General features: G+C 39.7%; 1 protein-coding gene and 1 long non-coding RNA gene across 6 annotated transcripts in view; both read right to left on the minus strand.

The window, feature by feature from the left end:
* LOC310843884 overlaps window positions 1-19,336 on the minus strand; it is a 190,898-nt gene that overhangs the window by 14,783 nt on the left and 156,779 nt on the right. The gene's annotated exons all lie outside the window — the stretch shown is intronic.
* WASF3 (WASP family member 3) overlaps window positions 468-19,336 on the minus strand; it is a 36,571-nt gene continuing 17,702 nt past the window's right edge. For 2 of the 5 annotated variants that reach the window (XM_083736903.1, XM_083736902.1), the window contains exons 3-9: window positions 17,466-17,600; window positions 14,585-14,738; window positions 13,364-13,481; window positions 10,841-11,016; window positions 8,452-8,715; window positions 7,488-7,858; window positions 468-6,231 (exon numbers count right to left, since the gene is read on the minus strand). In XM_083736903.1, the coding sequence (XP_083593029.1) occupies window positions 6,074-6,231; window positions 7,488-7,858; window positions 8,452-8,715; window positions 10,841-11,016; window positions 13,364-13,481; window positions 14,585-14,738; window positions 17,466-17,600 (1,376 nt within the window). In that variant the 3' untranslated portion in view covers window positions 468-6,073. Of the gene's footprint in view, window positions 6,232-7,487; window positions 7,859-8,451; window positions 8,716-9,350; window positions 9,518-10,840; window positions 11,017-13,363; window positions 13,482-14,584; window positions 14,739-17,465; window positions 17,601-19,336 lie in introns of all 5 variants that reach the window. The other 3 variants (XM_083736905.1, XM_083736904.1, XR_014563611.1) reach the window with 2 other exon arrangements.

The raw sequence follows: 19,336 nt of genomic DNA on the forward strand, positions 1-19,336 counted from the left end.
ACCATAATTAATTTACTATTAACTTCCTGTGTTTTTTTACTACCATTACTACCAGTGTTATTAACTACCATTGATGGTATCCCCAACATACTGAATGTTTTCCTTCTTCTGACATTTGTAACGAGATTGCACAAGGAATGGGCAGAATTCAGCTAAGCGCCTGCATGCCACATTTATTTCAGAAGAAGAATTAGGCAATGTGGCTAAACTACTGCCCACTGAAATAAGGCGTTAATTATGACTGTATCATGCTGTTTGGGTTACAAATTTGAAGTGCAATGTCAGGCAGACATAGTAATTATGAAGTGTTGTCTACATGAAAATGTCTAGGGAAATGAAGAATAAACAGTGAAACCAGCCAGTATTAACAATATCTTAATAATTACATAATAGTTCAGTACTACTAATAGTGCTCCTGTTAACTAGAATCTATTGAAATTGAAGTAAAACTTTTAGAATGTGAAGACAAAAGTTGAAATGTGAGCTTTATTCATAACTATTACTTTTACATAACCCAGGATAAAATAAACAAACAAAATTACCTAAAGTATAAATTTAGCTCAGTAATCTTAATTTACATTTTTATTGATAAAATACTGAAAGCAGATGAGAAAATACTTCAAGTTTAGAAGAAAAAAGGTGGTCATCTAACTATGAAATCTTTGTGACTACAACTTATTTAGTAGCTTAGAATAAATTCAAAATACAAATATTCTGTGATTCAGTTTCTGTGCTTCTAAAATATATTCATTTCTTACAATGGAAGAAACTGATGTTTTACTTCCAACATTAAAAAACAAACAAAAAACATTTCCAGAAAGCCATTTGAACATCCTGACATTTATTCAGGGTGGGGTGTAGAGAAAACATGCAGTATGACTTGCCTTGCAACTCTACATTTGTTCAACCAAATGAACATATAGAACCATATTCTCACATCATGAATGATGAAGAACGACATCATCATGCAATAAATGCATCATGTGACAACTTCACTAATATCCCCAGAAGCAGAAGCAACCATTAGCACGGCCAAGTTGTTCTCAGTACTGTACACAGACTAGGAACACAGATCAGATGAACCCCTTTGGTTTCCTAGAGGTTAGTTCTATAGCATTCAGAGAATATAGCAGAATTCATTACTATGCAGATGTGGGATCACCCTCAACAGTAATGAAGGTTCAGATCCTTTTTTGTATAGTCCATGATGTCTCAATTCCACATGCAAAGTCAAATGCAGCTTTCCTCACATTTTAAGGCAAAGTCTAGAAGGTGTTGAGTGACCTTGGGGTCTTCATAAAGGAGTTGGAGATTGTGCTTTGTTAGGTGCTACTCAATATATCTTCAGACTCTTAATGGGAATCTATTAAGGAAAAGAAGTGTTTGCCATTATGCTGTCCCTTACTATTAAAGGTACAAAATGCACAAGGTGGTAGACTTTTATTTGGTCATATTGTTTCAGAAATGCTCGTTTCAAACATAAGAACAACTTGTTGGGGGGAAAGGTAGATACCGGTAGATGTTGGTTTTGTGAACTTTGGAGCCAAGAGCAGTTATTGTAACGTCAAGGCTTGCCTGACGTGCAACAAACAATGACCCCATTTAGTGGTAAGAGAAGGAGGGCTAGCCAAAAAGACTGCACAGTTTTTTGGACTGGAGGAGGCACAGTCACTGGACTCTAAATCCAAAGGTACTGGCACTGCAAAGGCGGCTTAGTGCTCATGAGCTCTTTAGCAGTGCCTCTGAAAGAAGAAGAGAAAGAAAAATGAGCTATGTACAGATCAGCATAAGGTGCTGCTCTCGCTTTCTGGTATTTTGTTTTCCACAGCACGCAGGGTTAAGGTGCTTTTCACTTGTCTGAGCACTGCAGTTAAGATGAAAAAAGTTACTTTTGCATGCTCTTTGTCATCATCTCCTACCCACAGCTGAGTGCCTGCTTGGCAAGTAAACACCAGTGTAATCAGCTTTTTAAGAGAGCTGTTCTAGAGCAGTAGCTTGTTAGTCTGTTGCAGGAAGCACACAGAGCCCAAGAATCCTGTAGCACCTTATCAAAACTTTTATGATGGCATAAGCTTTAACAGAAAAGAACCTCCATCTCATGAGTGTATCAAGTACAAAGAAGTCTTTTACCGAACATTTGTTGTGCCTTTCTGCATTGCAAATAACAGTGTGGCAAGGAGTGGCATAATATTGTACTGGCCTGTGAATGTATTTTAAAATCGCCAACACAAATAACTCATTTTAATGTTTTGGTTTGCCCAAAAGAAATTCGTAACCATGGACAGATCCACACCATACACTTAAAGCACACACCTTCCCCAAAGAATCCAAAATTTCCCCTCACATAGCTACAATTCCCAACACTCTTAACAAACTACAGTTCCCAAGATTCTTTGGTGGAAGCCATGTAGTTAAATTGTGCATTAGATATGCTTAGGTGTATGCCATGGTTCTGCCCCACATGCATAATTTTGGGGTGTATTTTAATTTTCTAGATCAAAAAACTATATTTTAAAGTATTTTAGGTTTTCCTTGAGTGTTTCATTAAAAACCTTGCAACTGGACATGTGGAATTGATTTTCAAGATCCCCCAATGAGCTTCATGGACAAATAGACAATTGCAGGACTCCCTGCTCCATAACCAGCGCTAACACTACCCTGACATTCTACAGTATCAGTGAATTTGTCCCGGCCATTATTTATTATACGAGTATATTTCAATATATGCACACATAATATCTTCTCATATCAGAGATTAGTTTTACCACAATTTAATTTCAGGATTTATATTTCTGTCTTTTGCTGTAAAGTTATTTCAGGAGGATTTCCTTATACTTCAGAATTAAGGTTGAAAAATATATTTTGCATTAGGAAGGAATTTCTTCCAGAGTAAAGGTAAAGGACCCCTGACAGTTAAGTCGAGTCACAAATGACTCAGGGGTTGCAGCCCTCAAAGTCAAGCCACAAACCACACTTCCTAAGCAACTTTCCCCTCCTCCATGTGGCTTGCTTACTTATAATCCAGAGCTACCTTTTTAAACACCCTCCTATACTACTTGCATATTTTGTCCAATTCACATGGATTGCTATATGGTGAGTGAATGGCCCTCCCTCAATGTGTGAGATGGGAAGTCATGTGCGACTTCAGTCCATCAGTCTCCATTTTTCATATTTTCCAATTACGTTATCCCTCTGCAGGCAATGTACACGTTTGCATCTGTATTAAATGCAAAATACAGTAATACATCCGCGAACATCCGCCTCGTCTAGCATCCGTTCCAGAGAACGTCCACGGCAAACCCGGAATTACCAGAACGGGTTACTTCCAGGTTTGCCGCTCGCGCATGTGCAGAAGCGCTATATTGCACATGCACAGATGCAGCGTTTTGCCCTGCGTCCTTTTTGGCTAGTGGTTGGGGCTCTGGAACCGATCCCGCTTGCAAAACAAGGTACGACTATACTGTTATTGTGATATCCATGAGTAAAGGAAATGAAAAACCAATGCACAAAGAGTAGGTTCTGTGCATTTTAACTGAAGACGTGTTCTCTTCTTTTAAAAACCAAGTAGTTTAATGTTTCTTGTAGGTATAAGTTCAATGCCAGACTGACTGTTTTGAAGAGAGTCAGATCAGCTTATGGATCCCTGGCCCTTCATGAATCATGCTAGTGCTCAAGTCTCTCTGGAAACCCTTCAAAGACCTGAGTGAGGTGATTCTCTATACTTATTTAGTATTAAGGGAAAGGCACGCTATACCTGTTAAGGGTCACTTTATTCCTTACAAATTTCAGGAAACAGTCTTGGTACTGATATAAGGTCCATGATTGTTAACAATGAATGCTGTGCTCTCAATAGGGGACACTAAATACAGATACCTTTTTATAGGGTGGGACTTCCACTTTATAATGGGGTTCTCCCCCTTCCTCTCTTCACATGCCCCTGAAATTGACTTGGGTCAGGAGAACCCCTGGAACAGCACAAAGGCAGGGAAAGGGGGGATCATTCCAACCTGGCAAGACAAAATGCTTGCCCTGGTGGATCTGGAGGAGTGCTGTAGTGAAATATTACCATAGTTCTTATTTGGGGGGGAAAACCAACAACTTATATTCTGTGTTCCTACTGAGTGGTTGCTGTACAGAAAAGAGATTTTATATCATATATATAAAAGTTTAACAACAGCTACTTTAGAATGTTATTACAATTTGCGAGACTGTTTTTTAAGTCAAGGTAGAATAGGTGGGGAAAGAAGAGAATAAAATAAGCTTGCTTGGGCCAAGATTACATTTTCTTGGACTGGTGGTGACAACTCTCTATTCCAGAGTCCTATTTAACAACAACAGCCATCACACAGCAGTTCTCTTCATCTCAGAGACTATTTGTCTTCTCTTTCATTTGATAGGGCTAAGGAATGGAAGAAACCAGAGTTCAAAGAGATTGTGGATGAAGGACACTGCTTCATGTCCCAAAGCAAAACTACTTAAGCTTATTGGATGTGAATTACTCCATTTTTCTCACTTATTTAGAAGTGATCTATCAACCCCTGCCCACCAAACTTAACACAAATCTAATTGTGCAGCAACAGCTTTCAATGGATTGTTTCTAGGGCTGGAATCAGGGGCTAGCACTGCTGAAGCCCACACTCCAACAGAGGGCTGACAACCCCAGACCTCCACTACTCTTACACTTTATTATTGCTATCTAGTCATCTGTCTCCTAAGCAAGCATATAGTGACAGGAGCAAAGAGGAAGAGGAACAACCTCTGCTCACCTTGCTTTTCCCCTCTAGGTAACTGCAGGCACCCTTAAATACATGGACCATTCAGGGCAACTTGCCTGGTCTCACCCCACCCCCCAACCCCTCGAAAAATCCCCACAAACAAAAGCCAAAGCCAGCACTGACTGCTTCTAAACTTCAATTCTATGAAACATAATCAAGCATAACAAGATCCTGAATCATAGCCAAGAAAGGAAATTAGTTTCAATACAGTACTGAATTGTGATTAACTAAGAGCAACTGAAAAAAAACATGAAAACAGCCTTTAAAAATGAAATATTATATAAGATTGAAAATGTAGATTATAACTGCCACTTTTTTAAAAAGGGGCATACGAAAATAAATAGGACACAACTGCACTCTTAAGCTGACAAAGGCATTACACGTCTATCTACATGTAATAAATGCAGCACTGTAAACCATATGAGAGGTAACAAAATTATTGTTATCAACTTGAGGTGAAATTTATTTAGGTGTTGTAACTATAAAGAATTTGTCCAGTCACCCATGAGCCAGACACAGCTTGAACATAGTTCTCAACAAACCTTACCTTTTGAGCTCAACGACTCCTAAGAGAAGTATGATTTCCATTTTAGGATCCATCTAACCATATGCTTGAATATGCCTGTTACAAACTATCTTATTTTCTAAAACTGATTATGAAAACTAAACTAAACAAACAAACAAACAAACAAACAGATAAATAAGGGGAGGGAATTCAGCACTTAACCTAATGTCACCCAGTTATTCACTAACAATGTCAGTATGGCTCCAACCCCTGATTATTTTAAAGTGTAGCTATGATGCTAAAAATAAACTCACAATATATGGGGCGGACAGAGTAAGACTTAAAAATAAACAAGAAACATTTAACTGCTACCAGTTTTATACGTATTCTCCATGAAGCTAAACCAAAAATGCAAATTAGTGACATTTTATGGTGGAGGACATTGTTCTGTCATGTTGTGCTCCAAGATCAAGCACCTGCTTTGAAAGATTTCCAAGTACCTGGGGAAATTGGTGTTAATATTCAAACAATCTAAATAACTTACATGTACTCCTGGCCAAGAACAAACACTGCCTTCTCTTGGGGCAGAACATGATTTGCTACATTCAGTGGCACTTGTATACAGTATTATGCAGTAAATACTGAAAATAAAAGAGTTCTAGATTATCACCAAACTTACTGACAGCATCCTGAATACCATCAATTTAATTAACCTGTTTCAACATATATCCGTGCCTACACAACATGAACAATTTCCTTAAGAAATTAATAGAATGCTTTGGTTCTCCAGTTTTCAGTCTGACCAGTCATTTTCATCACATTCCGAATCATCTTCTGAATCGCTGTACTCCACAGCAATGCGTCTGGAAAGAATTGTGGCCACATCATTTCCAACAGGTTCACGCTTAGCTTCTTGTTCACGCTGCTCTTGTACTTTTTTCAACTGAATTCCTGAAGAAAGCAATGAGACAAATTATCACACTGTTATTTTCATAGGTAAAGTTTTTTTTTCTTTTTAAAGCAAGAGTAAGCTTACAAGTACAGTACACAGGACTTAAAAATTAACGAAAATACCTTAGGGTTTAAAACACAATGAGAATTCACAGAAATAAGGAATTCCAAGAGTTAATATGCTCTTGGTGATTGTTTTGGCTTTTCCACAGGCCTCTGTACTTTTCAATATAAATGACAGCTTCATCTATCATATAAAACAGTCATTATTCCGCAAGAGAAAAGGAGGCAATTCAAATACCTCTCATGTTACCAGAGGCTATTAATTTACTTTGATCTGCTGTTTTTTTATTTAATTTTCAGGTTTTAAAATTTTACAATCAATTATCCAACCACCAACATAAAAGCTCCTGAATTTCCCTCCTCCCCTTTGTGGGTTCTTTTATTTACCTTTTCCTCCTGCATCTTTTCCATTAATCCAAATCTTTTCCATCTCTATTATATCCAAAATTCAACACTGAATTACAAGTGTTATTCCAATCCTACTAATGATTTTAGTTGTTTACAATGGTTTTTAAGGTAAATTATGTATTTTCCCCATTCCTTATTGAAATTTTGGTCTTCCTGGTTTCTGATTCTTCTGGTCATTTTTGCCAATTTGTCATAATCTATCAACAGAATCTGCCATTCTTCCCTGGTAGGGAACCAACTATTTTTTTCCCTATAGGTATTTATATACACATGAACACAGACCTATATTGTATAGATGCATGTAAGTGTGTGTCTCCATCTGTTTGCCCAAGAACAAAATCAAATACTTCATTGTGGCAGATTACTGTATATCAGGAGAATAGAAGGCATTGGACCCAACAGCAAGAATTTGAATGCCATTACTTAGCTTTCAAGATGCAACACTGTACAGTGGTACCTCGGGATGCGAACAGGATCTGTTCTGGGGCCCTGTTCACATCCTGAAGCGAACATAACACGCGACTGAGCATCTGTGGGTCACATTTCGCCGCTTCCGCGCATGTGTGTGACATCATTTTGAGCGTCTGCACATGCAGCGAAACCCGGAAGTAACGTGTTCTGTTACGTCCGGGTTGCCGCAGAGCGCAACCCGAAAATATTCATCCTGAAGCTGCTTCAACCCGAGGTATGACTGTACTTATAAATTAAAAGCACGGCTTATGCAAAGTTATGGAAAACCCAAAGACTGGTCTGTTTAAGCCTGACCATTCTTAATGTACCCTTACCCATCCGAATAGCAGCCAGAAGATCACTTCGAGCATCACTGATGGGTGACTGTGTGGGCTCATGCCGCTTTGCTTCAGCCAGTGCAGGCGCATGCATCGGAGAGGATGAGAGAGAGGATCCTGCAGCAGGAGGGCCTGGAGGGGGAGGAGGCGGGCCTGGAGGAGGGGGAGCTGTAACAACAAGCCCAGTAGAAGGAGGATGAAGAGCAGCAGAATATATAGATCCAGTCACTAGTCCAGGATGGGAAGGTAGCACAGGGATTTGGAGAGGACTAACAAAAGCAGTCTGTGCAGAAGGAATCATGGGTGGAGGGGGAGGCGGCGGGGGTCCTGAAGGATTGTAATAATCCACCATCTGAGCTGCAAGCATCCTATATATAAAATAGAACACAATATTTGTTAACTGGCATATGAGCTAGCAGATTTGCAGTGTGCACCCAGTAGCATATGCTTCATTTGGTAATGAATATGATTGCTTAATAAATACTGGGTTACATTGCATTGATTTTCTTCACTTTTTCTGGCAACTCAAACTTTTCCAGTTGCCTCTTACTAAACACACAACACACATAGCACACATCTCTCTGTTTCAACATCAACATCAAGTTTTCCCACATCCATTTTTACCTTGGTTTAAATATAGCACTGGGAAGCAGTAAAGGGTCCTTACCTAGTTTGCTGGAGTATTTTCTCTAAGCATGTGAGCCTCAAGTACTGTAGCAACCTAATCATACAACAATACAGCTCAAGTATATCCCCCACTGAACATTAACCATACTTAAAACCTCTTACTTCCACTCTTTTTGTCTATGTGTCCCATCCCTTCCCCCCACGTCGTTGCTGATTGTAAGCCTGAGGACAGGGACTGTCTTGTTAACTGATCTCATGTAAGCTGCTTTGGGAGCCTTTCAGCTGAAAAGCAAGGTAAACACATTTTAAATAAATAACAAAAGGAATTTTTTACCCATAATCAGCTGGTACCAATGACACAGTCCCTAGGGATCCATCGACGGCTTGGGGTGGGGGTGGAGGTGGTTGTTGAGGTCTGTTTAAGGTAGCATGCCGCACTGTTGTAGAAGGTGGCCTAAATTCATGCTCAAGGCCCTGGTTTGCAAGCATGTACTGAGCTCCATCTCCTGCTCCATATGAAGGCATCATTGGCTGCTGATGGAGGGAATGATTTGGAGTAGCAGGATATGAATAGCTGGTAACATCTGAGGCATGAGATCTAAAATACAAGTGGAGAAAATACAGGAATTAGGAGGAAATGTACCGTAATAGTTTCACTGTCTTTGCAAAGAACTTTCTACAGCCACAAAGTGCAGCTTATATTTACAAAATCTGAATTTTCAAATTCATTGATTTTCCTAATACACAGAAACCATAAACTTGCAGGGTATGCATTCTCTCACATACAACGCGATATTAGTTCTATGAGAAGTGATAGAGAAGTACTATTACCAAGCAAAGCAAAAGATGAAAGCAAAACTAGAAGTTGAGACCAAGAGAATATTTTCATTTATCAAAAACAACCCAACTCCAAGACCTTAATATTTTATAAGTTGCTTTTTTTTTTTTTTTGCAAATAATTACAACTGGATTAAAGAGGCAGAGAAAAAAGAACTATTAGTGGAACACAGAACTTATAAAGATACTAACTCTGTAGAGCTTATCAGTTAGGGCCAACAGACAATTTATTTGCATGCCTGAGCTGCAAAAAGCTGCATTAGTAAAGACAAATTGTGTCATATAGTAATTTGGTTTAAAAAGGTATCAGTAAAATAGATGCTCATCATCTTTTTCAGACAGGAAGCTAGGCAAGCAACAAAGCACCAGAGGTTTGAGTAAAACAAAAAGACAAACCCTTTGGGCATCTTGGCCTCTTTTGTGCTTCCTGTCTGCTCTTGTTTCTTTGTATCACTTATGAACTCAATGCCCATTTTCCTTCTCTCCCACTCTTCTCTTCTTGTCCTTACTTTCCTCACATTAATTTGCTGGTGCCGGCTTGGATTCAGCTTGTGTCTCTCTTTCTGAATCACAATGGGCATAGCATAAATGCATTGTAAATAGGACTCGCCAATTCGGAAACATCAGAATTTCAAATTCCAATAGTTACATAAAATTGCTATGTTTGCTTATCATTTTTTATGCATATTTAAGCAGTGCATCAAAATTATAACAAGAAGCGCATTTGTGTAGGTTTGTTTTGAATGTAACACTTGCGTTTACAATACTCCTATTACAATTCATTCACAAGGCAATTTTTCATGCTACAAAAAAAGGAGTAAAAAAAAAGTACATGTCAGTCAAGGAAACAAAATGACTGGAGTAAGTGAATTAATCCAGTTAACAGGGTTGATAAGAATATGATTCCCATGGTTCAAGAGGAGTAGAATTTCAACAAGTGACTGGGAATCACAGAAATGCTTTCCTCTCTATTAAGTTGGAGAACAGTTTTGCTCAGGAAAGAAGTTATGTAGCATGAAAGAAGAATATTTTCCTAGTGCAGACAAAACATCCTGAATAGCATCATAGAAATATTATACAGAAGTAATTCTCTTTAAAACATGGCTTTCTATGGAAGTCAGCTTCTGGGCTCTTCTTGCAATCCTCTTTTGCTTTAACAGCCTGGACTTTAAAAATAACTACAAGATGACATAAGCAAGCCATTATAGATGTTAGTGGAATTGTGAAATGTTGTTAGGCAGTCTGCATTATTTGCTGTGGGTTGTTCCTTCCTTCCAATTAAATTAATTTGGAGAACAAATATGAAAAGAAAAATGTCTCTAGAGACCGCTTGGCCAATCAACTTGAATGTTCCACTTTGCTTGAACACAGACCTCCCACTTAGCACAAAGAAGAACAACACAGAGAGAGAATACCGGTGTACACACTGGGGATATGTTTCTGTTCTAAGCCATTTTTTAAAATATTGCTTCTGGTTCTGCAGCTCTTCTTCTGAATATATGTATGAATAGTGAACTTCATTCAATTAGCAAAATCTACTAATATGAAGCCAGTATATTGCCTTGCATGTGAAGAACCATTGCTTTCTAAGTACTACACAAAAGTTTAGAATATGTTTTTCTTAAAATCAGTAAAATCATTAAATTGGAAAAAAAAAATCCATGTACTAAATTGCCTATAGCAGTACAATATGGCAATCTAGAACAGAAACACAAACATACGTGCAATGTGGATGTCACACTGGCCTTTCAAATAATTTTGAAAATGCCTGTTGTAACATTAATTGAATGTTTCATTGCAATTCTACAGTTAAGCTTATTAAGAATATAAGGATACTATGCATATCTGAATGTATAATACAACAAAAAGGTTTGTTGTAAACAGACCTAGTATCAGGGGACAGAGATCCCTCGGATGATGCTCCATGGTATATACTTTGAGACAACCTGTTGTCTGGTCTAAGCTCTTTGTCATATGCCATCATATTCCATTCCTGGCGCCTGTTCCTTGCTTTTCTAACCTTTTTCACCTCACGAGTTGTGCCATCTATACGCTTTTGTTCCTAATGTTACAGAACAAGAAGCAAGGCATGCAAAAGGAAGAGACAAGGAAGGAAAGAGCAAGTTAAATGCTGTTAAGAGAATGAAAATAAGTAGATATATAGGTGAGCTAAGCAAATTATAGTGAAGCCGTATTCTAAAGAGCTCATAGGTTATCCATCTGACAAGGTATCAGCTGTGCAGTAATATATACATAGCAAACACAAACATTAAATTTACATATTAGTGTTTCTTCAGTTGTAAAATTGTATGGTTTGCAAAGTTTGCTTTAAACAATACCATGCTAAATTGTAGTTCTACAGAGCTACTGTAATCTTAGTGTTCAGACAAGCAAATAAAAAGGTTCACAGTGCATCACAGCAAGTGGCATGGAAATATTTTCCCATCAGAGTCCAGGGGTATGTGAATATACACCTACAAACAAGAGTTGGTGTGTTTTTTCTGGCACTGGAATAAACTTGGCTTCCCTTCAACACCACATGTACCTTTTCTGAAATCAACTGATTTCCTCTTTTAAGCAGTTACCTTACAGCAGAGAGCTGCATGGTATTCATCCTTGCAAATGGAAAAAGCTCAGTACTTATACTGTCCTGCCAAACAAATACCAAATAGGTTTCATGCACATGGAAGGATAATGGATCACAACACAAACGACTCATTAGAGTATATTAAAATCAATGATAAAAATACAGTCGTACCTTGGATTTCAAATGCCTTGGCTCCCAAACAAATCAGCTCCCGAATGATCAAAACCCAGAAGTGAGTGTTCCGGTTTTCGAACGTTCTTTTGGAAGCCGAACGTCTGACGGGGCTTCCACGGCTTCTGATTGGCTGCAGGAGCTTCCTGCAGCCAATCAGAAGCCGCGCTTTGGTTTCCAAATGTTTTGGAAGTCGACTGGACTTCCGGAACGGATTCTGTTTGACTTCCAAGGTGCGACTGTAAATGCATTTGGGGAGTATGGTTAGATTAATTGATTTTCAATTATGAAAGAAAAATTGCAATGAAATCATAAAAATATATTCTGTAATCACACAGTTACTAAGAAGCACAAAGCATGTCTCTTCACCTTTTCTCTTCCTGTATAGTTCTAGGCACCTAGGACAGCAAAGGCTATCTATTCCTGATACTGTATACCCGTTTTCTAGGCTGATTTCAGATACAAAACTGCCTTGGTCACCTTGTCAATGACCTAAGCTAGATGAAGACTGAGGAAGGATGATTTAATTGTCCTGGGTCTCCTAGCAATCTTTGATACCAGTGACCAATACATTCTGCCTGTTTTGTTTTTTTAGTGTTTGGAGGGAGCTTTTTGCAGTGCTTTTGCTTATAACTCAAACATTTATTCTGTTGCAAAGTCTTATATTACAGTCATCATATTTTATGCAGCTGGGAAGACAGCCAAGGTTAGTGATAACAGCAACAGGCAAGCCCATTTAAGACCATTTGTTCACAGAAGGAGGATAAAGTATGCTAGAGTAACCATTTCATTGGAGTTAAAACCTCAACATTCTTAGGCAAAGTCAAACTAAAAACGGGCATTTTACATACAGAAAAATTCAACCTTGTTAGCACACATGTTATATTGCCCTCCCATCCCCACTTCACATATCCTCACCAAATCAGCAAGCTTTCCCTCACCAAGCAAATAATCATCTAAGTCTCCTGATCACAGAATGTGGTGCTTTGCTTTATTTCAGAAGGAGTAGTAAACAAAAAAGCCTTCTTCTCTTAGTGATGTTCTTATTTACTTTTGTAAATTGTACATTGCCTAGGTCAGACAGGTGGTCTGGGAGTTCCAGTATGACCATAGCCACACAGAAATGCCAGTACATTTTCTATTTAAAAATAGCTGATTTATTGCTTAGTGACATTCTTCAGGGATTTAATTTATATGTACTCACACTGACAGCAATGAACATCATTCCTAAAACTGCTCCATTATATACTCTTCCATGACATACCTTAGGTGATTCTTTATTCAGACTCACCCATAAAAAGCAGATGGACATATTCTCAGAATAAGAAGAATAAAGTCAATTTGCATTTTAGAGTGGAAACAATCTAATGAAAACCATCAAAAGCTCAAAGAGCTTTATGAAATAAGTTTATAATCATATAATCTATTTTTCAAAAATATGTTTTCTGAAACTAGTAGGCTATTTTTGCTAGAATTTTTTAAGAGAAGAAATTAAGACACACATTTAAGATTGAAATATAAAAGTATGAAATAATCTTGCTAGTTTTCCAGTCATATGTATGTCAAGAAAAACATTTAAACAATGAACCATTTTTATTCCAAAATATGACTGGTAAACCACATGCATACATTTTAAAATGTGCCTGTTTACCTTTTGGCGTCTCTTCTCTTTTCGTTTGTCTTCTGTATCTTGTAACATTTTTTCTTTCCATAGGTCAAAGAAATAAGAGGGATCAGTATAGAACTTCAGCCCATCCTTTTTATCATCTCTGTGAACAAAATGAACAGATACTGAAGAAACAGGAGGATTATTGTTTAAAGCATACTTAGAAACCAAGCAAGTATTCTAGCGTACTCATGACTCTGCAGATAACCTAGTGGGAAAGGTGCCAATGTACTGCATAGGATGCCATTTCCAGACAGAAGACCTACCTCCCAAAGAAAAGGAACAGTTCTGTCTGTTCCAAGTAGCAAGCCAGCTACTTTGCCAACTGAACTGTCATGAATAAGTACCCAGGTTCTGCTGACTCAAATGATACAAGGAGGTGCTTACTTAAGAATAGGCCCAATACTTATTACATTTGTTTGGATAAAACTGCTTAGGAAGTAAACCTACATAGGATAAAACATAGGAAGTAGACCTACACTTTAATGAGAAGCTGGCTTTCCTGCAACCAAACCAATAAGTGCAGCACCCATTGGCCACTTCATTCAGGCCCTAGTGCAAACTGCGTCTGGATGTGCCAAGGTATCAGTTGGGAAAACCCAGTATGAATGGGTGTTGGAGGTAAGTTGAAAATGACAAGAAGCAATGTTCAAACAATTATTTAAAACTTAGAAGTATATTTTGTTCAAATCAGCAAGCTAAAAAAAACAAACCCATGTAGATAGATTTTGAGATTCTCTCTGAGAGGTGCCTTAGCTCAGCATCTTTGCACATAAAAATATTTTTTTTAAAAAAAAAAACCTCTCAAGCACTTGAGACATACTTTAACTTGAAGATATGCTGCCTGTCAGCATACTATGGGTTAAATTGACTCATTCTGACTTTCTTAGGCAGCCTTATAGAAGTCAACTGAACTATCTTTGGGTTACTGATATGGAGCCTTAGAATCAAAGAAGAGTTGAAAGGGACCACAAGGATCATCTAGTCCAACCCTCTGCAATGCAGGAATCTATCGCCCAATGTGGGGCTGAACCCAGGACCCTGAGATTAAGTGTCTCATGCTCTACCAACTGAGCTATGCCTCAGGGCTGTTGTCTATATCAGACTCCAAAGAAAAGCTAACTGGGCAGTATTCAGTAGTTTGAATCTAGTACTGATCACATCATTACTAGTGCAGGCCTATTTATTCATTTCTAGTTACTGTACCTATATGAAGTAAGGATATTCAACGGAGGTGGTTTGTCACTCCGATTATAAATATCAGCTACAGGATTGGGGATGCTGTTCTTCGAAACCACCTGCTGGTCCTGTACTGTAGAACTTTTGAACGCTTTTTTCATGTTGATATCCTGTAATGACACTGTTGATAAAAAGAACAAAATTAGTAGACAGAACTAAATTGAGAAAAAGCTAACCACAATATCCAGAAGTAAAGCAAATCAAAATATTGAACACATTTGATAAGAGGAAGAAGTGAGGAGCAAAACTGATTAAATTCTCGTTCCTATATAGAATACAAAACATGCCCTTCACACAATTTGTGGGTGCAAGATTCTTAACAAGTCAGACATGGTAATATTTCCCCAACAAGATTGTGCAAGTAAAAATACTTGTCCCCCAAATCCACAAGATTGTGTATGACATAACAGGTTATATATAGAGTAACTTAGTATGCACATTAAGTGCTATGTTAAACAGCATAAACATGTGCATTGCATATCATGAAGAAAAACTGATCTGCCCAGTGACAACCTGCTCTTGTTTTCGAACTAAGTTCTGAAAAATTAGTCTTCAAGTAAGTGACCTTTGCCTAGCATCCATACAAGTGAGGAGAAAGCCAAGCAGAAACCCTTAATTTCATAGTTGCTTCCCTAACGGATATAAATACATACTGCAAAATGCATTTGAGCTGCACAACTAGTGTTTTGGATTATTTAGTTGCAAACAGTTGTATTTTAGTTATCATAGAAACCAATTCAAATTGTGTATCCATAGGACATAAGTACCGTTGACCTCAACTGTAAGTTGTTGTTATAACACCAACCTGACATCAAACTTTTGGAGCAGATTTGGAAATATAAAACTGTTTTGGGCCACAAAATACCCTTTTCACAGAAAAACTGGTCTTGTTCAGAACAGCTCCTAACCCAGCTGAAAATAAAGCAGGCAACATACTATGCCACTCCAAAAAAGAGACAAAAAAGCAATGCAACACTGTCCACAAAATAGGCAACCTCTCCCAAAAAAACCCCCTCAATTCTTTTACAAATTTGGGAGGGGCAGAAACCCTGGAAGGTGTCACTTAGGGACCCCATGGACACCACATTTGGGGACCTATATTGTAACATGATATGCTACCTGGCTTAAAAGGCAACACACATCTGCTTTTAATTACAAAATATATCAATGAAACCAGCTTTAAATAAATGCATTATACTTCTGCATATTTGATTAGAATGTGTATTCAACACTAGATTTACAAATTATGCAATCTATTATTTAAGCTTTTTAAAGGGTTATATTGACTATGAATCAATTTTCAGAAGCAGAATGTGAAAGTGAGGCTACTAAATTTCATTTCTATGCAGCTTCTGCCACCAATCCAAAGGGAATATGTAGCTTCTGTAACTGCCGTCCTAGAAAAATGACAAAACTTCTGCTCCTGTAAATGTCTTCAGTTGTCTAGAATGGCATCCTCAATGAACACAACTAAGCATTCCTTTTGTAAGTATACACAAGCAAGCAAAGATATACGCAGTCATTCTGTATTCAGTGAAGTATTAGAACTTCAGATGTTGCATTAAGACTGAAGACAGTGATGCAAACAGGAACAAAGGAAGTTGCCTTATACCAAGTCGGACGGTTGGTCCTCAAGCTTAGTATTTTCTATACTGACTGACAGCGGTTCTCTGGGAATTTAGCCAGGTGTCACTTTCAGACCTACCTAGACATGCTGAGGATTGAACTTGAGACCTGCATGCAAAGCTGATGCTCTACCACTGAGCTACAGTCCTTCTCAAAATATAATGTAGTCATAAACTAGCTACAATTATGGTCATAAATTTGTGCTTTGTTACATAGCTAGTAGTGCTGCTACTCTAACTCCTTTCATATCTCATCCTCAGCACATTCATTTTATGCAAGGAGGGAGTAGTGGCCCCACACTCATCAATCACTACCATGCCCTATTGGCCTTGGCTCCAACCTCCATGTGTAAGCACTCCTTGAGCTCTTTGTGTGGAGGTTGTAGGCACTGTCAGTGGTGGAATCCCATTCCCTCCGACATACAAAGAGCCAACACACAGAAATAAGTTATGAAAGTGGCTCTACATGACAAGCTTAAGAAGAGTCTGTTGGATCATCTTGTCCAGCATCCTGTTCTCACAGCAGCCAACCAAATGCTTGTATGAAACCCACAAGCAGGACCTGAGGACGAGAGTACTCTCCCCTTCTGCGGTTTCCAGCAACTGGTATTCAGAGGCATGCTGCCTCTGACCATGGAGACTCTAGCAATTGATACTGATACACAATTTATCTCCATGACACAGCCACTGAATCTTGAGATGTAACCTAGGCCCAATAAAATCAATGGGCTGTATCAGCACACAGCAGTGTAGACTGCATCCAGTGTTCTAACAATCTGGTTATAAAATACCAAAAGATCAGTTTTCTTGGACAACAGTTTATCCTTCAGTGGTGATATGTATCTATTACTCTTCTGGAATAAGAGGTTTGAGATGGGCACTGCTCATGTTCAGCCATGTACTGCAAATTAATAATACATGAAATATACCCAAGCAATAGATCCAATAATTAAAAGTAGGACTCCTGCAAAGAGAGATAAGGGTATGGACTTCTAGTGGGAAATATTAAGTAGTTCTAAAATATTTTCTTCTTCCTCCCCTTTTTTCCTGCAAACCGCCACAGATTCCCCCCTCCCAAAGCTGCTACCTTAAAAAAAAAAAACACCAAGATGAAATATCACTCAGTACCAACTCCAAAGGAAAAAGTAGTGATTGCTGTGCAATTAATTACTGTGCTCTTGTCAATATCACTTCTGGCTCAATGCTCAAATACAATTACCTACCTTCTTCCACAGTTGAATCCAGCTGGGTAACTTTGACAGCAAGGCGGTCAATTCTGTCTTGAAGGGAATTTGCCCTGATGTAGAAGTTGTTGGCCTCATTAAACAACTCACCAAATATGTCTTCAGCATGTTTGCCTATAGAGAAAGAAGACAACATCTCCCCAGGTGTTTTAATCACCATGACACACACTATGCACATGTATTTGCACACAGAAACAGTACAAAGTTTCTTCAGAGTGTTTTCACTATGCTTCTGGTGCTTTATGCAAGTTGACAAGCACAGAATTCCCACATTTATCCAATGTGACTGAAAACTGCTCTTTTCAAACACAATCCTACACACAGGAATGCCACACACTGTCAGAGCAGTTATAAGCAGGGCCAGCCCAACAACTTTTGCTGCCTGTGGTAAAGGACAAGTTAGCATTTCCCCATTGAATCTTACTTCAGCACCAGCAACAGCATAGTGTCCTCTCCTTGCAGTGCACCTGAAAGCAACAGACTAGTTTGGGGGTATACTACAGGTCTCTGATATCCTACAGAGAGAAATGGCCCAGGAGGAACAGGCGAAGGGGATCGAGATGCGGATATGCTCGTACCCCTTCCAATCTGCGCCCCATCCCGAGAGACGAGGGTAGGGTGAGCAAGGATTACTCACCTCCGTCACTGGTGTTGTGCAATGCCAGGTCTATAGGCAACAAAACCGCCACCCTGCGAGATTTCTTTACCTCGCAGGGGGTCGACCTGGCTTGTGTGACGGAGACCTGGGTGCGCGAAGGGGTAACTGTTACCTTACGAGAGATGGCGCCCCCGGGTTTCTCCGTCCTCCACCAGTCACGGACTGTGGGCTGGGGGGGTGGGGTGGCATTATTAATCCGGGAAGATTGTGCTTTCAGGGCTCTACCATCGCCATCGATCCCCGGCATTGAATGTGTTGACCTAGTGTGGGGCTCCGAGGAGAGCTTGGCTGTCTGGCTGGTGTACCGGCCACCTAGCGCACCAGCAGCCACCCTGTCAGGCCTGCTAGAGGCGGTGGCCGGCTGGGCCTTGGAGTTCCCTAACCTATTGGTATTGGGAGACTTCAACTTCCATGCTGATGCCGCTCCCTCCTCACAGGCTCTGGACCTGGTGTCTTCCATGGCGACACTAGGGCTCTCCCAGTTTGTTTCGGGCCCCACACATCAAGCAGGCCACACGCTGGATTTGATCTTTGGTGCCGGTATAGATGTGATCATGTCTCCTTCGATGAAGGTGCCATGGTCTGATCACTTCGCTCTGAAAGCCAGGATTGACTTTCCACCCCCACCCTGCTTAGGTGGCGAGCCGATTTGGGCTCGCCCGCAGAGGCTGATGGACCCTGATAGATTCCGTCAAGCCTTGCGGGACCTTGCTCCCCCTGGCGACTCATTGACTGAGCTTGTTGAGGGCTGGAATACCCGGCTCCTGGCAGCCATCGATGAGATCGCACCTAAGCGCCCTCTGCGACCCCGCAGAAACCGGGCTCCCTGGTTTACCGAGGAGCTTCGGAAAATGAAGCGGGACCTCAGACGGCTAGAGCGAGTATGGCGGGGTGCCCGTGACGGAGCCTCAAGAACATCTTATAGGGTTTTTTTGAAAACCTATGAGATGGCTGTGAAGGCCGCTAAGAAGTCCTACTTCTCGGCCTCCATTGCATCCGCTAGCTCTCGCCCGGCGCAATTATTTAGTATAATTCGGTCTTTAACGTCCCTTGAAGGACAGCCAAATTTAAATAACAATCTGACACACAGCTGTGAGGCATTTGCGAGCTTTTTTGTGGAGAAGGTCCTGTTGCTCCACCATGACCTCCCTGCCAATTTGGATACAATAAAGGAACTGGAGGCCCCACGACT

The sequence above is a fragment of the Podarcis gaigeae genome (genome assembly GCF_964106915.1).
Source record: "Podarcis gaigeae genome assembly, chromosome: 4".
In the NCBI taxonomy this organism is placed as follows: Eukaryota; Metazoa; Chordata; class Lepidosauria; order Squamata; family Lacertidae; genus Podarcis; species Podarcis gaigeae.